Source organism: Prionailurus viverrinus, chromosome D4 (assembly GCF_022837055.1).
Source record: "Prionailurus viverrinus isolate Anna chromosome D4, UM_Priviv_1.0, whole genome shotgun sequence".
Taxonomy (NCBI): Eukaryota; Metazoa; Chordata; class Mammalia; order Carnivora; family Felidae; genus Prionailurus; species Prionailurus viverrinus.
Window position 1 is genome coordinate 16,794,550 of NC_062573.1, and position 18,922 is coordinate 16,813,471.

Sequence of the window (18,922 nt, forward strand, 5' to 3'; positions counted from 1 at the left end):
ACATTCAGTGAAACACTAAAGACTCGTATTGGCCGTCATCAAGCCGGGTTTGCCATTTGTGCAGGTTTACTTTACTGTGTATGTGCAGGACCTTTGCCTCTTATCTTTGTTAAGTCTTATACTTGTAATTAGAAACATTATTAGAACTGGACTATAAAAATCCTTATCCCCCACCCTACTGTTATGTGTTTCTTGTAAACTGATGCACCATAGGGACTGAGGACAGAGTTTTATGGCATTCACAAGATATGAAACTCCCAACTTGCTTATTTCTATGAATCAGTGCTCTTTGGGTCATCCAGGTAATACACCACTTCAGTATCTTTCTGCTCTAGCAACATTTTGTCTGCCAAAACCTGAGTATCCTTGGAAAAGACACTGTCAAAAACCATATCCTGTTCACTTGCGCCTGCCACAACACACAAGATCCTAGTGATCCCCACTTCCTTCTTCCGGTGTTCATATGCCATTCCTAACTATTTGTAAGTTGCCAGAATGCCCCACCCATATCATACTCCTAGCCCTTTGTTCATGTTACTTTTCAGCCTTGAGTGACTCCTTTTCTGCTCGTCTCCTCTGATGATTCCTCTCAAAAGCCATTTCAACAGGAAAGGCTTCCCTCCTCTTTCCATTCTTCAGGTAGAATCCATCGTTTCTCCTTTAAGCAACTTCTCTAGGTGTGAAGGGGCCTACAGTACTCCAGGCAGTGGAGGGGGTAAGGAATACAGGATGGACACAGATGCATAAAACAAGCAAATGCATTAGCTTTGCATTGTGTACTAAGGAAGTGACTCTAACGCATAGCACGGTCCTTAAGAATTCTTTAATGAAGGACTAAATGCTGATTGAGAGTAATAAAGAAAAGCTAAGGCCTTAGGTCAGAGAAAGAGGTATTGTAGGTTCCAGGAAATTATGGGTAGTGTTGAAAATGTATTGTTTACATTCATTTATTCATAATATATTTATTTGGTGGTAATCTTCCACTACTTTACAGAAGAGCTTTGCTGTGATTTTTCATTAGGGAGGAGTCGTTGGTGGAGATTTTCCTGAAGATCAGGGTCAGAAGCCTTACAAAGTGCTGCCAAACTGCTACACACAATTTTTTGTATCCTTAAGAGGCTTTGAAGAATAAGGAAGGTTCTGGAGGCAGATGCTTCTGCCTCAGAGTAGCTGGTCCCATGAAATAAAGGAAGCATTTTATAGATGGCCCAGTGGATCCTAATAAATCAGGGATATCTCAGGTGACGTCTGTGAACTTCCGCCAATGAACTGATGCTAGGAGCATCAAGGGACCCATGGAAATAATGATGCGTGGTTCAAAGTGCACAAAGAATGTAAATTGTGCTATAAAAATACAAAACTTCAGGAGCCTCTACAAATGGAATTTCTACTCAGAGCACATTCAACATAGAAACAGTGAAATCTGGGCACTCAAACCTGGGATAATGGATTTTTTAAAAACATTATGCCTTTACGTATTGTCTGTGGATACTTTCCTGTATCCTTCTAGACAGAAGCCATCTGAAAACTTACTAAGTTTGATTTCTAATAGAAAGAGCAGAGCTTATCAATCGCCATGAACTGTAGCAGACCCTGCGCTTAGTTGTTAGGGATGTCTGTGAGTGTTTCCAGACCACTTCTGTCCACAGCATGATATATGGCCGTAAGCAAGGTGGATGCTCACATCTCTGCTGATGCTGTGCCTTTTTCTCCTTGATCCTTGTTTCCTACAGATTTCATGAATCTTGACAGAGAGGGCAAAGGGATTCAAAGCTCTCTATCATAGCAGATCCCTCATAAAACTAAAAGGGACCTCAGGGGAAATGTTTGCTAACTGATGACTTGAGAATCTCTGCTGAAGGGTGGGTCAAATAATTTGTACTAGTGACACTGCAGTGCAGTTTCCACGGGACACCTGCAAATTGTGATCTGACTCATTTTAAAAAGAAAAAGGAAGGGAAACAGAACAATGTCATGGAAAAGGTATAAGTGTTAGAATCAAGTAAATCAAAGGCAGATTTTTAACTCTGCTGCTTGTGGCTGTGTGACTCCAGGCAGGTCTTTCAACCTGTGGAACCACCATTAACTCATCTGTAAAATGAAGAAATTTGTATGTCTAAAAAGGATTATGTTAATTGCCACATTATTTTAGTCCTTTTATCCTTCATTAGTAGCAAAATGATGGACTGATCAGGTGTTAGACGTTCCTTTATATTTTTTATTTATTTATTTTTGAGGCGGGGGTGTACAGAAGGAGAGGGAGAAAGAGAATCCCAAGCAGGCTCTGCACTGTCAGTGCAGAGCCTGACGTGGGGCTTGATCCCAGAAACTGTGAACTCATGACCTGAGCTGAAATCAGGAGTCGGACACTCAACTGACTGAGCCACCCAGGTGCTCCAGACATTCCCTTAAAACTCTGTATCTTTCTCTTCAAAAAGAAAGAATCAAGATCAGGACGACTCCAGGGGCGCCTGTGTGGCTCAGTTGGTTAAGGGTCTGACTTGAGCTCGGGTCATGATCTCACGGGCTCTGTGCTGACGGCTCGGAGCCTGGAGCCTGCTTTAGATTCTGTGTCTCCCTCTCTCTCTGTCCCCTCCCCCACTCATGCTCGCTCTCTCTCTCTCTCTCTCTCTGTCTCTCAAAAATGAATAAACATTAAGAAAAATTTTTTTTAAATGAGGATGACTCCATTATAATTATTCTAATACTGTATATCATGATACTTTGTTCCACTTTGTTGAGAGAGCCCTTGAGAATAATTTAAGGTTTTGCAAGTCATTAATCTGTCATCATCTATGGGAAAATATGTTAAAGGCAGAAAGAAAGACTGAGAGTTATTAAGCAAAGTTGATTCATACTGGTTGAATAGCAGAGCCGTATGTGGAACACAGCGCCAAACGCTAACGCTTGGTTGGTTGAGGGTTTAGGAAACATTGCGGACTGAAATTATAATTGCTGCTTTAAATATCATTGAATATGAGTAAACGCATGAATTATGTGTGGGCCACATATGGTTCATTAGAGTTTTTGTTTCAAAGACTAGTGATAAAATCAACTAACTAAAACCATCTGTAGACAGATGATGTTCTAAATTTAAACTGAGTCATTCTTATTTTTAAAGAAATGTGCAACAATTTTTAGAGTTTTTTAAATAGCCAAAATTGTAAGTCCACTTCCCTTACTTAAGCAAGCATTAATATTAATATGAAGATATATTTCTATATCTTAAAGGAGCATCATTTGATCAGTAAGCTCAATATTCAAGCAGTAAATATTATTTTTTGTCTTTCCAAGTCTTTATTTAAATTCCAGTTAGTTAACATACATCATGTGTAAGTTTAGTTTCAGGTGTAGAATTTAGTGATTTGACATTTAATGTACAACACCAAGTGCTTATCACAACAAGTGCCCTCCTTAATCCCCATCACCTATTTCATCCATTCCCCTGCTCACCTACCCTCTGGTAACCAGCAGTTTGTGCTCTATAGTTAAAAGTCTTGTCTCTTGGTTTTCCTGTCTTTTTTTTCTCCCCATGTTCATTTGTTTAGTTTCTTAAATTCCATGTATGAGTGAAATCATATGGTATTTGTTTTTCTCTGACTTATTTCACTTAACAGAATACACTCTAGTTCCATCCACGTCATTGCAAATGGCAAGACTTTATTTTTAAGGCTGAGTAATATTCCACCACGCACACGCACACACACACACACACACACACACACACACAGACACACACAGACACACACACACACACCACATCATTTTATACATTGTATCCATTCATCAGTCAATGGACATTTGGGCTTTTTCCATAATTTGCCTATTGTTGATAATGCTGCTATAAATATCAGGGTGCATGTATCCCTTCAAATTAGTATTTTTGTATCCTTTAGGTAAATACCCAGTAGTGTGATTGCTCGATCATACGGTAGTTCTATTTTTAACTTTTTTTTAAAGTTTATTTATTTATTTTGAGAGAGAGAGAGAGAGAGCATGAGCAGGGTAGGGGCACAGAGAGGGAGAGAGAGAATCCCAAGCAGGCTCTGCACTGTCAGTGCAAAGCGCAATGCAGGGCTCAAACTCGCAAACTGTGAGATCATGACCTGAGCTAAAATCACGAGTCAGACACTTAACGAACTGAGCCACCCAGGTGCCCCTATTTTTAACTTTTTTAGGAACCTCCATACCCTATCCCACAGTGACTTATACCAGTTTTCATTGCCACCAACAGTGTAAGAGGGTTCTTCTTTCTCTGTATCCTTGCCAACACCTGTTATTTCCTGTATTGTTAGTTTTAGCCATTCTCACAGGTGTCAGGTGATATATCATTGTGGTTTTGATTTGTATTCCCCTGATTTGTAATTCCTGATTTTTGAGTATCTTTTCATGTGTCTGTTGGCCATCTGTATGTCTTCTTTGGAGAAATGTCTGTTCATGTCTTCTGCTCATTTTTAATTGGATTATTTGTTTTTGGGTGTTGAGTTATATAAGTTCTTTATATATTTTGGATACTAACCCTATATTGGGTATGTCATTTGCAAATATTGTCTCTCATTCCATAGGTTGCATTTTGGTTTTGTTGACTATTTCCTTCACTATGCAGAAGCTTTTATTTTGATGTAGTCCCAATAATTTATTTTTGCTTTTGTTTCTCTTGCCTGAGAGGTCCTGTATAGAAAGGTGTTACTACAGCTGATGTCAAAGAGACTACTGCTTATGTTTTCTTCTGGAAATTTTATGGTTCAAGTCGCACACTTAAGTATTTAGTCCATTTGGAATGTATTTTTGTGTATGGTGCAAGAAAGTGGTCCAGTTTCATTCTTTTGCATATTGCCATCCAGTTTTCCCAAAGCCATCTGTGGAAGAGATTTTTTTTTTCCATTGGACATTCTTTCCTACTTTGTCGAAGATTAATTGGCTATATAATTGTGGGTTTGTTTCTAGATTTTTTTGTTCTGTTCCATTGATCTATGTGTCTGTTTTTGAGCCAGTGCCATACTGTTTTGATTACTACAGCTTTGTGATATAACTTGAGGCCTGGAATTGTGATGCTTTCAGCTTTGCTTTGCTTTTTCAAGATTGCTTTGGCTGTTCAGGGTCTTTTGTGGTTCCGTACACATTTTAAGATTATTGGTTCTAGGTCTGTGAAGAATGCTGGTGGTATTTTGATAGAGGTTGCATTAAATGTGCAGATTGCTTAGAGTAATATAGACATTTTAACAATATTTATTCTTCCAGTCCATGAACATGGAATGTTTTTCCATTTCTTTGTGTTCTCTTCAATTTCTTTCATTAGTGTTCTATAGTTTTCAGAGTACAGATATTTTACCTCTTTGGTTAGGATTATTCCTAGGTATCTTGTGGGTTTTTGGTATGTTTGTAAATAGGATTAATTCCTTGATTTCTCTTTCTGCTGCTTTATTATTGATGTATAGAAATGCAACAGATTTCTATACATTGATTTTGTATCCTGCAACTTTAATGAATTCATGTATCAGTTCTAGCAATTTTTTGGTGGAGTTTTTGGGTTTTCTATATAGAATATCACGTCATTTGCAAACTGTGACAGTTTGACTTACGCCTTGCCAATTTGGTTGCCTTTTATTTCTTTGTATTGTCTGATTGCTGTGACTAGAACGTCCTGTAATATGTTAAATATCAGTGGTGAGAGTGGACATCCCTGCCTTGTTCCTGACTGTAGAGGAAAAGCTCTCGGTTTTTCCCCATTGAGGATGATATTAGCTGTAAGTTTTTCATATGTGGCCTTTATTATGTTGAGGTATGCTCCCTCTAACCTTACTTTGTTGAAGGTTTTTGTCATGAATGGACATTGTACTTTGTCAAATGTTTTTTCTACATCTGTTGAAAGGATCATATGGTTCTTATCCTTTCTTTTGTTAACGTGCTGTATCTTGTTGATTGGTTTGCAAATACTGAATCACCCTTGCCACCCAGGAATAAATCCCAAGTGATCCTGGAGAATGATTCTTTCAATGTATTGTTGGATTCAATGTGGTAGTTTTTTATTGAGAATTTTTACATCCGTGTTCATCAGGGATGTTGTTGTGTGTTTCTCTTTCTTAGTGGAGTTTTTCTTAGTGGAGTTTTTATTGGTGTCAGGGTAATGCTGGCCTCATAGCATGAATGTGGAAGTTTTCCCTCTTCTGTATTTCAGAATAGTTTGAGAATAGATATTAACTCTTGATAGAATGCATCTGTGAAGCCATCTGGTCCTGGACTTTTGTTCACTGGGAGATTTTTGACTCTTGATTTAGCTTCTTTACTGGTGATTGGTCTGTTCAAGTTTTCTATTTTTTCCTGTTTCAGTTTTGGTAGTTTATAAGTTTGTAGGATTTGTAGGATTGTAGTTTATCCATTTCTCCCAGGTTGTCAGATTTGTTGGCATATCGTTTCTCATAACATTCTCTTATAATTGTATTTATGTGGTGTTGGTTGTTATTTCTCCTCTCTCGTTTGTGAGTCTGAGTCCTTTCTCTCTTTTCTTTTTGATAAGTCTGGCTAGAGGCTTACCAATTTTGTTGATTTTTTTTTTTTTTTTCACAGAATCAGCTCCTGGTTTCATTGATCTGTTCTATTGTTTTTTTTAGTTTCTATATCATTTATCCCTGCTCTCATCTTTATTATTTCCTTTCTTCTACTGGTTTTAGCTTTTGTTTGTTGTTCTTTTTCTAATCCTTTTGGTGTATGTTTGGGTTGTTTATGTGAGATTTTTCTTGCTTTCTTGGGGTAGGCCTGTATTACTATAAACTTCCCTCTTAGTACCACTTTTGATGCATCCAAAGATTTTGAACTGATGTTTTTTCATTTCCTTTGGTTTTCCTATTTTTTTTTATTTCTTCTTTTATTTCCTGGTTCACCAATTCATTATTTAGTAGCATGTTATTTAACCTCTATGTATTTGTGGTCTTTCCAGATCTTTTTCTTGTGGTAGATTTCTATTTTTATGGTGGTGTGGTCAGAGAAGATGCATGACATGACTTCAGTCTTTTTGAATTTATTGAGGCTTGTTTTGTGGCCTGTATGTGACCTGTTCTGGAGAACGTTCCATGTGCACTCAAAAAGAATGTGTATTCTGTTTTTTTAGGATGGAATGTTCTGAATATATGTTAAATCCATCTGTTCCCATGTGTCATGCAAAGCCATTATTTCCTTGTTGATTTTCTGTCTAGATCTGCCCATTGATGTAGGTGGAGTGTTAAAGCCCTCTACTATTATTGTATTACTGTCAATTAGTTCCTTTATGTTTGTCATTAACTGTTTTATGTATTTGGGTGCTTTCATATTGGAGGCATAAATATTTACAATTGTTAGATCTTCTTGTTGGATAGTCCTCTTTATTATGGTAAAGTGCCCTTCTTCATCTATTGTTACAGGTTTTGACTTAAAATCTAGTTTTTCTAATACAAGTGTTGCCACTCCGGCTTTCTTTTGATGCCTGTTTGCGTGATAAACAATAAATGTTTCTCCATCCCCTCACTTTCAATCTGCAGGTGTCTTTACGTCTAAAATGAGTCTCTTGTATGCTGCATATAGATGGGTCTTGTTTTTTAATCCATTCTTACACTCTATGTCTCTTGATTGGAACATTTAATCCATTTGCATTCAGAATTATTATTAGAATGTATTTAATGCCGTGTTATTATTTGTTGTTGTTTCTGGAGATTTTCTCTGTTCCTTTCTTGTCTTTGTCACTTTTGGTCTTTCCTTTCCACTCAAAGAGTTCTCTTCAATATTTCTTGCAGGGCTGGTTTAGTGGTCACGAACCCTTTTAGTTTTTGTTTGTCTGGGAAACACTTCATCTCTCCTTCTGTTCTGAATGATACCCTTGCTAGATAGAGTACTGTTGGCTGCAGGTTGTCCCCATTCAGCACATCGATTATATCATGCCACTCCTTTCTGGCTTGCCAAGTTTCTGTTGAGAATCTCCAGCTAGCCTTATGGTTCTTCCCTTGTAAGTGAGGGACATCTTTTGTCTTGCTTTTAGGATTTTTTCTTTATCGCTATCTTTTCCAAATTTAATTATATGCATTGGTGTTGGCCTGCCTTTTGTTGATTTTGGTGGGAGTTCTCTGTGCCTCCCAGATCTGGATATCTGCTTCCTTCCCCCGATTAGGGAGGTGTTCAGCTATTATTTCCTGAAATAAATTTTCTGTCCCCTTTTCTCTCTTCTTCTTCTTCTGGGACTCTTATGAATGTTATTACATTTGATGGATTCACTGAGTTCCCTGAGTCTATTCTCATGTTCCATAATTCTTTCCCTCTTTTGTTCAGCTTCCTTATTTTCCATTATTTTATCTTCTAGATCACTTATTTGTACCTCCACTTCTTCCAGCCTTGTGTTCACTACATCCTGTCTATTTCCAATCTCAGTTACTGCATTTTTCATTTCTGACTGCTTATTTTTTAGTTCCTTAATCTCTGTGGAGGGCCTCCCTAAAGTCTTCCATTCTTTTCTCAATCCCAGCAAGTATCCTTATGATTGTCGCTTTAAATTCTCCATCAGGCACATTGCTTATATCTGTTTCAATAAGATCTCTCTGGCCATGACCTTATTATGTTGTTTCCTTTGGGATGAATTCCTCTGTCTTGGCATTTTGTCTGGCTCTGTCTTCTTCTCTGTGTTGGAAAAACCTGTTATGCTTCCTGCTTCTGAGAGGAACGGCTTTGTGAAGAAGAGGTCATATGGTGTCCAGGGCCTGAGGCTCCCGGGGGTGTCCAATGTGTGCTGAATACACTCTGGTGCTATGTTTTAGCTGCTCTGTTCTTTAGGCCAGTCATCTGCTGAGGCTCTCCTTGCCTGCTGTGGACAGTGTTTGGTCCTTGGCCAGAGTATAGTGAGCCTTAAGTAGATGTGCTCTGCTTGTTCAATAAGACCTGATACTACCTCCACTTCTTGTCAGAAGACATGATGTGGGCAGGGGTTTGTGCTGGTCTGAAAGGGAAAGGAGCCCACTGCATCGGTGCTGGGGCAGACTTGCCCGAGCAGGGCGGTAGCAGCAGAGCTCGGGGCTGTGGGACCTGGTGTAAGCAGGTCAGGCAGCCAGCCTCGGTGCTGTGCTGTTTACTGCCAGTGGCTCTGCATTCATGCTGTGGGGCAAGGGGGAGACATGGTGCCTGCCGGCTGTTTTGTCCCTGCAGAGGTAACTCTGTGAATGCCACCTCCCACGGATGCTGTCCAAGAAGAGCAAACAGTCTCCTCGTGTGGCTTAGGTGTTCTTCAGATCGCGCCATCTGCCCCTGGGCCGCTTGCCTGCCTTCTCTCCAGGAGCAGGGCAGCTCTACACCAGCCACGCCTGCCGATCTTTAAAACTCCAGTCTTCAAGCCCTGCTGGTTGCAAAAACTCACGAATCTCATTTTCTCATTTTCCCCAATCGCTTTGGGGAAGCACTCTCTGTGTGCATTTCCCTGAGGGCTTTCTCTGTCGCCTTTGTCCGCCACCAGGGCTTTCTCCCCTCTGCAGCACCTGTGATCCCTTTCTCCCCCAAACCGTCTCTGCACTTTCTTGATGTGGCCTCTTCTCACCCTCTAGTTGTGCAGTTTGTTCTGTCCGTCCTCAGGTTGATTTCTTGGTTATTCAGAATGATTTGATAGCTGTCTAGTTGTGTTTGAAGGACGAGATGAGCCTAGGGTCCCCCTACTATGCCTCCATCTTAGCAAATACTACTTTAAAGAATAATAAATGAAAGCAAAATCATTGTTGGAAGGATAAAAAAATAAAAACAGAATATACAAAGATGCAAATACCTTTTCTCAAATATTATGCTTAGTTATTGTTCCCTTCCTCCCAATCTCATAGCTATACCCTCGCTGGTCCTGACACCATTGAATGCCTGGCCAATGGCAAGTGGAATGGAAGTAACCAGCAGTGTTTGGCTGTCTCCTGCGATGAGCCCCCCAACGTGGAACACGCCTCTCCAGAGACTGCCCATCGGTTATTTGGAGACATTGCATTCTACTATTGCTCAGATGGTTACAGCCTGGCAGACAATTCCCAGCTCCTTTGCAATGCCCAGGGCAAGTGGGTTCCCCCAGAAGGTCAGGCCATGCCCCGTTGTATAGCTCATTTCTGTGAAAAACCTCCATCTGTTTCCTATAGCATCTTGGAATCTGTGAGCAAAGCAAAATTTGCAGCAGGGTCAGTTGTGAGCTTTAAATGCACAGAAGGCTTTGTACTGAACACCTCCGCAAAGATTGAATGTTTGAGAGGCGGGCAGTGGAGCCCTTCCCCCATGTCCATCCGGTGCATCCCCGTGCGGTGTGGAGAGCCACCAAGCATCCTGAATGGCTATGCAAGTGGATCAAACTACAGTTTTGGAGCCATTGTGGCTTACAGCTGCAACAGAGGGTTCTACATCAAAGGGGAGAAGAAGAGCACCTGTGAAGCCACAGGACAGTGGAGTAGCCCCACACCCACATGCCACCCTGTGTCTTGCAGTGAACCACCTAAGGTTGAGAATGGCTTTCTGGAGGTAAGAGACTGATGAGCGAGTAGTTCGTGGCTTTTGTCACTGACAGCTAGTCCACTGCAGCTAACCGGGGATTCGGAAGCAGGGCATTGAACAAATTAACTGTTGAAAAGCAGAAGTGGCTAACCCTATAGGTAGTGAGTATTGGCAAGAAGTTGATAGAGGTTAGGAATCCTTTTAATGTAGAGTTTCTACCTTCTGCTGGCGTAGAGACATTTGAAGTGCTTTGTAGCAACACCTTGGTCCTAACTATGAAGTTAGAATAAACCAATTTTAATACAATATTGTTTTGCTTTGTAGAAGAAGTTATTCCAAGATGGATGTATATTTTGTAGAAAACAAGGTCTAATGGAACCTGTAGACATCTGGTATCATTTCTAATTTTTAAACAGCAGATGGCGTGAACCACCCGTTCACTATAATGCAGCTTCTGCAAGTTTCTTTCAGCGGACCCAAGGGTAGATTCACCAGGACAAAGAGCTCTCTCAGATCCACACATATCTTCCTTTCATATTAATATGTGCCTTCTCATGAAGTCCATCAAGAAAATGGTAATAAGAGGCACCTGGGTGGCTCAGTCAGTTGAGCATCCGACTCTTGGTCTCAGGTCTTGATCTCCTGGTAATTAATTCAAGCCCCATGTTGAGCTCTGCACTGGGCATGAAGCCTACTTAAACAAAAAAGAAAACAGTAATGAGGATCTATTTCCCCAAATCAAGGGCCATTTTAAAGAGACAATATTCTAATTAAACACTATGTAAAAACCCACACATATTTAATACCTTTTCTCCTTTACATTCTAAAACAACAGTAACAACCTTCTGTTTGACACCTTTGCTCAGCTGTATTAGCATTCCATTGGAAGAGGGTGTATATAAGATAAGGGAGCTTTCTTCATCTGTTTCTTTGACAAATATCTCTGGAGCTCCTACTAGGTGCCAGGTAAGCATCAGAAAGCTGGTATTTAACAACACAGCTTAGGCCTCTGATGGTATGGTGCTTATGTGCATGGGGGTGGGTGCCCAAGAAATAAATGCACAAAACAATAATTACGTCCACTAGAATGAGAAGTTCACTATGGCGTGGAAGCTCGACATTACCATGATAATCCTTTTAAAGCTTTCATAACTAATTTGTCTTTCGTACTGCCTGACAATGATCTGTTATTGGGGCACCTGGGTGGCTCAGTCAGTGAAGTGTCTGACTTTTGATCTGAGCTCAAGTCTTGATCTCAGGATTATGAGTTCAACCCTGTACTGGGCTCCACACTGGGTGTGAAGCCTACTTAAACATTTTTTAAGAGAGAGAGAAAGAGAGAAAGAGAGAGAGAGAGAGAGAGAGAGAGAGAGAGAGAGAGAAAGAAAGAAAGAAAGAAAGAAAGAAAGAAAAGGACTCGTTCTTATATTAAGCACTTATTTATTTAAATGTTGAGATCATGAGTATTAACTTTCTATTTAAAAGATGAAGTATTACTTTTTATTTCCCATCCTCAGAGCAGCAATTTTTTTGAAGTATGTTAAGAATGAACACAAAAAACTCTGATGGTACTGTTAGGAATATATCCATGAAACATATTTTGTTTGCTTCTTTTTTAACAATATTAACAAATAGATGTATGTTTGTATGCGTATGTTTCCTTTTCTGTGATTAAAGCAACACACTCCAGCATTGCTTTGGTGAGCAAGATTTTTTTGAACTAAGTAATTTATAATTTTTGGTAGTGCTCCATCAAATTATCAATTTTAAACGGTTGGTCTTTTACCAATTATGGCCTCAACCCTATGGTAAAAATTTCTGCAGTAGAGATTACCTAATTTGACCTATCCTTTTCGCTTATTAAAATAGAGTGGACCTATTGAAAAAAAAAACAGAAGTCTACATTTACTTATGCCTTAATGGATTCATTTTAACATAGGTATTTTTAGTTTAATTTTTAAATTATTATTCACAGTATTTAGTCAACCATATGATTTGTTATGCAAACTGTGCTTAATTGTTTTCTCCCTGTTATACAGCATGCAACTGGCAGGATCTTTGAGAGTGAAGCGAGATACCGATGTAATCCAGGCTACAAAGCAGTTGGAAGTCCTGTATTTGTTTGCCAAGCCAATCGCCACTGGTACAGTGAATCCCCTCTGTCATGCATCCCCCTCAACTGTGGAAAACCTCCCCCAATCCAGAATGGCTACATGAAAGGAGAAATTTTTGAAGTAGGGTCCAAGGTTCAGTTTTTCTGTAATGAGGGTTATGAGCTCATTGGTGATCATTCTTGGACATGCCTGAAGTCTGGCAAATGGAATAAGAAGCCAAACCAGAAGTGTGTGCCTTCCAGGTGCCCAGAGCCACCCCTCTTGGAAAACCAGCTCGTCCTGAAGGAATTAGCTAGTGAAGTAGGAATGGTGACATTTTCTTGTAAAGAAGGACATGCCCTTCAGGGCCCCCCTGTCCTGAAATGCTTGCTATCACAGCAATGGAATGATTCTTTTCCTGTTTGCAAGATGGTTCTTTGCCTCCCACCTCCCCTAATTCCCTTTGGTGTCCCCGCTCCCTCTTCCAGTCTTCATTTTGGAAGTACTGTCGAGTATTCTTGCGTGGATGGATTTTTCCTAAGAGGGAATCCTACCACCTCCTGCCAAGCTGATGGTACCTGGAGTTCCCCACTGCCAGAATGTGTCCCAGTGGAATGTCCCCAACCTGAGGAAATTCTCAATGGCATCATCGATGTGCAAGGTCTTGCCTATCTCAGCACAGCTCTCTATACCTGCAAGCCAGGCTATGAGTTGGTGGGAAATACTACCACCCTTTGTGGAGAAAATGGTCACTGGCTCGGAGGAAAACCCACCTGTAAACCCATTGAGTGCCCAAAACCCAAGGAGATTTTGAATGGCAAATTCTCTTATACAGACCTACACTATGGGCAAAGCGTTATATATTCTTGTGACCGAGGCTTCAGGCTTCAAGGTCCCAAAGCCTTGACTTGTTCAGAGACAGGTGATTGGGATGTGGATGTCCCATCATGCAGTGCGATCCACTGTAATCCCCCACAACCCATTGAAAATGGTTTTGTAGAGGGTGCAGATTATAGCTTCGGTGCCATGATCATCTACAGCTGCTTTCCTGGGTTCCATGTAGCTGGTCATGCCATGCAGACATGTGAAGAGTCAGGATGGTCAGGCTCCATACCAACATGTGTAACCATAGACTGTGGTCTCCCTCCTCATATTGATTTTGGAGACTGTACTAAGGTCAAAGGTGGTCAAGGATATTTTGACCAAGAAGAGGACTTGATGGAAGTTCCATATCGGACTCCTCTCCCTCCTCATCACCTGGGAGCAGTGACTAAATCCTGGGAAAACACAAAGGGATCTCCTACTGCACATTTAGCACACTTTCCACATGGCACCATGGTTTCATACACCTGTAATCCAGGATATGAACTTTTGGGGAACCCTATACTGATCTGCCAGGAAGATGGAACGTGGAATGGCAGTGCACCTTCCTGTATTTCAATTGAATGTGACTTGCCTGTTGCTCCTGAAAATGGCTTTATGCATTTTACAGAGACTACCATGGGCAGTGCTATACAGTATAGCTGCAAACCTGGGCACATTCTGGTGGGCTCTGACATAAGACTTTGTCTACAGAATAGAGAGTGGAGTGGTGCTTCCCCAACCTGTGAGGCCATTTCATGCAAAAAACCAAATCCAGTTATGAATGGCTCTGTCAAAGGAAGCAACTACACCTACCTGAGTGTGGTGTTCTATGAGTGTAATCCTGGGTATGTGTTGAATGGCAACGAGAGGAGAACATGCCAACAAAATAAAAATTGGGATGGGAATGAGCCGATCTGCATCCCTGTGGACTGTGGTTCACCTCCAGTCTCAGCCAACGGCCAGGTGAAAGGAGATGAATATACATTTCAAAAAGAGGTTGAGTACACTTGCAATGTAGGGTTCTTACTCGAGGGTGCCAGGAGTCGTGTTTGTCTTGCCGATGGAAATTGGAGTGGAACCACTCCCTTCTGTGTGCCTGTCAGATGTGCTACCCCACCACAATTGACAAATGGAGTGATGGATGGCTTGGACTATGGCTTTGGGAAGGAAGTGGTGTTCCACTGTCAGGAGGGCTACGTGTTGCATGGTGCTCCAAGACTCACCTGTCAATCAGATGGCAACTGGGATACAGAGTTTCCTTTCTGTAAGCCAGTCAACTGTGGCCCTCCTGAAGATCTTCCCCATGGCTTTTCTAATGGCTTCTCCTTTTATCACGGGGGGCATATACAGTATCAGTGCTTTCCTGGTTATAAGCTCCATGGCAGTCCTTCAAGAAGGTGCCTTTCCAACGGCTCCTGGAGCGGCAGCCCACCTTCCTGCCTGCCTTGCAGGTGTTCCACACCAGTAATTCAAAATGGAGCTGTCAACGGGACAGATTTTGGCTGTGGAAAGGCAACCCAGATTCAGTGCTTCAAAGGCTTCAAGCTCCATGGAGCTTCTGAAATCACCTGTGAAGCCAATGGCCAGTGGAGCTCTGTCTTCCCACACTGTGAACACGCTTCTTGTGGTTCTCCCCCAACGATACCAAATGCATTCATCAGTGAGAGCGGCTCTTTGGAGGAAAATGCGATAACTTACAACTGCAGATCCGGGTATGTCATTCAAGGGAGTTCAGATCTGATTTGTACCGAGGAGGGGACATGGAGCCAGCCTTATCCAGTCTGTGAGCCTCTGTCCTGTGGACCCCCACCATCTGTCGCCAATGCAGTAGCAACTGGAGAGTCACACACCTATGAAAGTAAAGTGACACTCAGGTAAGACCGTGGCTCTAGAATCTCCAAAGGGTGCAGGCAGGAGGGCGGTAAAATAAAAAGCACTCGGTCAAAAATTTAGCAAATTGGGAAAATACCACCTCTGGACTGCTCTCCCAAAACTGAAGTTTTTAACCCCTTGGCCTTATTCTATTCATAATTATGTAGAAGTCCATTGTCTATAAAAACTAAACTACATTCTCAGATTGTAGTTCCTAATACAAGTATCATGATTATCATATTCTGTTGATCTTCATGAAACAGTAAGATTCTCTAGCTAGCTTTCCTATCTCTTAAGTCACAAGGCTCTTTTTTCTTTTAAACATCATGCTGGTAAATTTCTTTATGATACCACTTTATGGTTATATCCATACATGCAAATATTGGACATATTAGGCAAAAGCTGAAGAATTCAGGTCAAAAAGCATATACCTTCACTGATCAATATAAATAGGGAGATATCTTAAGGAACCTTTCAGACTTCGCAATTTGAACAAACTAAGCATTTAATGCACAAATAGTGAGTTTTTCTATAAAGTTCCCTATCTACAATGCATTCTTTTTTTTTTTCTTTTTTTTTCAATGTTTATTTATTTTTGGGACAGAGAGAGACAGAGCATGAACGGGGGAGGGGCAGAGAGAGAGGGAGACACAGAATTGGAAACAGGCTCCAGGCTCTGAGCCATCAGCCCAGAGCCCGACGCGGGGCTCAAACTCACGGACCGCGAGACCGTGACCTGGCTGAAGTCGGACGCTTAACCGACTGCGCCACCCAGGCGCCCCTACAATGCATTCTTAAAAAGAAATGAGAGAATACAGAATAAATCTATAAATTAATTTCTGTTATTGGAATGAATGTCCCTAAATATATCAACCCTCCAAATCAACTTAGATTTGACTCACGTCTGTGAAGGAGTTATGGATTATCTTTCACATATTGGCTTCTTAGATGTTAATAATTCAGTAACTGTTCTTGTGGGCATTTTAGCCCTACCTTCCTTTTCTCCTAATTGCGGTAAGAATAAACCCACAGGAGGATCCTTAATGACAAGAAAGCCAAAGAGTAGTATATCATGCACCAAGAAGAAAAACAACAGTTATCCCTTGCTTTTGAAATATATTTTCAGTTTTCTCTTTGGATGTTGATGTGTGAGATATCTTGAGAAATCCCGATATCACCTCTTTCTCAAGACCCCCCTTGTTTGTTCTTCCTTGTTGTGTGTTGATGGTGTTTCAGATCTTGTAGTAAACAGATTACAAGTTTGCAAAAGTGAGTCCTCTCCAGCTTGGTGATTTGTGACATTAAAAAAATATATATATCCACCTAGTCAACGTTAGTTAATTAAATGGTTCAACTTAAGCGGCAGTGTAGTACGGCAGTGAAAGCATGGACTCTGGAACCGGACTCTGGAACCGGACTCCGTAGGCAGGAATCTCAGCTCTGTCACTTCCTGGGGTATCTCTGGTGTCAGTCACATCATCTGCCAAATGGGAATAAAGATAATAATCATACCTACCCATAGGGTTGACATTAAAATGAAATCAATTAATATTTGTAGATCACTTAGAACAGTGACTGGAATTTAATAAGTGCTATGTGAACATTCGCTGAATAAATGAATGCAAATTCTAAAAATCAGAGTATTTTAGAGCCAGTTTGATTTGAGTTTGAATACCAAACTCATGGTTTGTTACATAACAGTATCTGCCTTTCAGGATTAAAAGAAATGCCCTCTATCAAGGACTTAGAACAGTGCTTGGCACAAATAGATACCCAATAAATATTAATTATGTCGTATTCTTGTTAATATCTGAGTCTATTTTGGACTTTGTCTAGAATTTTTACAACTGTTAGCTATTTTCAGAATAAAAGTGAATTCAATGTTAATATTACCTGCAAGAAAGGTAAATAATGTCAACAACATTTAAATCAACTGTAGCCTTGGTTAATCCTTGGCGTGGACAACTGAGGACTGATCTGATTGTCCTCGTTCTGTTGTTTTTTGTTTTGTTTTGTTTTGTTTTTTGCATGGCAGCACCATTCCCTTGAGCTTTGAATCAGTTTTAATATGTCACATAAAATCTCCACTGAGTGTTGGAACATCATCTTAAATCCAAGAATAAGTCACCAGCTGTATTGTACTCCCTTTAAGACACTCATTTGGCTTTTCCATTCCAGATGTCTAGAAGGTTATGTGATGGATACAGCTATAGACACATTCACCTGTCAGAAAGACGGTCATTGGTTTCCTGAGAGAATCTCCTGCAGTCCTAAAAAATGTCCTCTGCCAGCAAATATAACACGTATACTTGTTCACGGGGATGATTTCAGTGTGAATAAGCAAGTTTCTGTGTCCTGTGAAGAAGGGTATATCTATGAGGGAGTTAACATATCAGCATGTCAGGTAAGATTCACTGCCTTAGAACATGTATTTGTAACTCATTTACATATATTAAATGTGTGTGTGTCCACACAAGCAGTATTTTGCAGCCCTGAAAAAAAAAATGTCTCAAGTTTCCAATTGTGTCAAGAATTTGAGAAGTTTTTTTGGCAGAAATATAAAGCATCTTTCTTTTCAATATTCCCATTTTTAAACTAAGAAAATGCCAAGAGTAGATAAAAAGTGCCAAAGTTAGATAAAGTGTTCAAATATCTATAACAAAATATTCATGAAAAATTAACCATAAGTCAGGTGGCTCATACATAAGTCCTGTAAAGTGTGTCTTTGTGTGGGAACTGAGCCCTGATTGAGAGCAAATGTCTCTAGTTTTAGTAGAAAAAACAAAAGTCGCAGAAACAATAGAGTCAAATGCTGTCTCTGCTACCTACTACTTGTATGACTTTAAGAAAGTTACCTAAAATGTCTAAGCTTCAGGTTCCTTATTTGAAAAAAAATGTGTATAATAGTGTGTGTCTTGTATGATTAGAACAAAAAACTAGAGAATTAATGGGGGAAAGGACCTAGATCAATACCATAGATAGAAGATATTCCTAGCACATCCCCTTCTCCTAGCTTCCATAAGATGAGCCAGAGAAAGAAAAATAAAATGAGTTATTGATATATTCTTCTGTTTCTGGAGTTGGGGGAGGGAGGAGTTGAAGGTGGGGAGCAGGCTGCATGGTCTAGAAATAAGTTTTACCTTAAACATTCCTTTGAACTGCATCTCAGTATTTATAGGCTCTGTGGCCTTATGTTCCCCCAACTTGTTTTATTTGTAAATCAGTAATTGCAAGGATTTAATTAATGTTAATAAAGCATCTAGTACATGCCTGACATTTAGCAGGGACTCAAGAACTATTTCATTCTCCTCCCAGTTTTCCATTTATAAGTCATGCATACTCAGTGATTAGTTTCTGCCAAACCTAAAAACAGGAACATCACAGGAAGCAGGCCAGATGACTGGCAGGGGGAACCACGCTCTCAAAATTGGTATTGTTTCCAGGTTATCCCTTTTAGATTTAGAACTGAAGCAGTTTGAGGGGAAGCTTTTTCAAAGACCCTGAACTGTTTGAAATAAGCTAATGGGAAATTCGTCCCACCATGTTTAAGGGAATAATTCGATGTTCTCCCAGAGCTTCTCCGGGTTGGGTGTGTGAACAATCGAGTGCCCCTCCATGTGCCCTGT

At 40.4% G+C, this 18,922-nt stretch overlaps 1 protein-coding gene across 3 annotated transcripts in view; it reads left to right on the forward strand.

The window, feature by feature from the left end:
• Window positions 1–18,922, forward strand: part of SVEP1 (sushi, von Willebrand factor type A, EGF and pentraxin domain containing 1) — a 199,200-nt gene that overhangs the window by 142,348 nt on the left and 37,930 nt on the right. For all 3 annotated transcript variants that reach the window (XM_047830252.1, XM_047830251.1, XM_047830253.1), the window contains exons 37-39: window positions 9,822–10,494; window positions 12,507–15,298; window positions 17,475–17,700. In XM_047830252.1, the coding sequence (XP_047686208.1) occupies window positions 9,822–10,494; window positions 12,507–15,298; window positions 17,475–17,700 (3,691 nt within the window). The remainder of the gene's footprint in view (window positions 1–9,821; window positions 10,495–12,506; window positions 15,299–17,474; window positions 17,701–18,922) is intronic.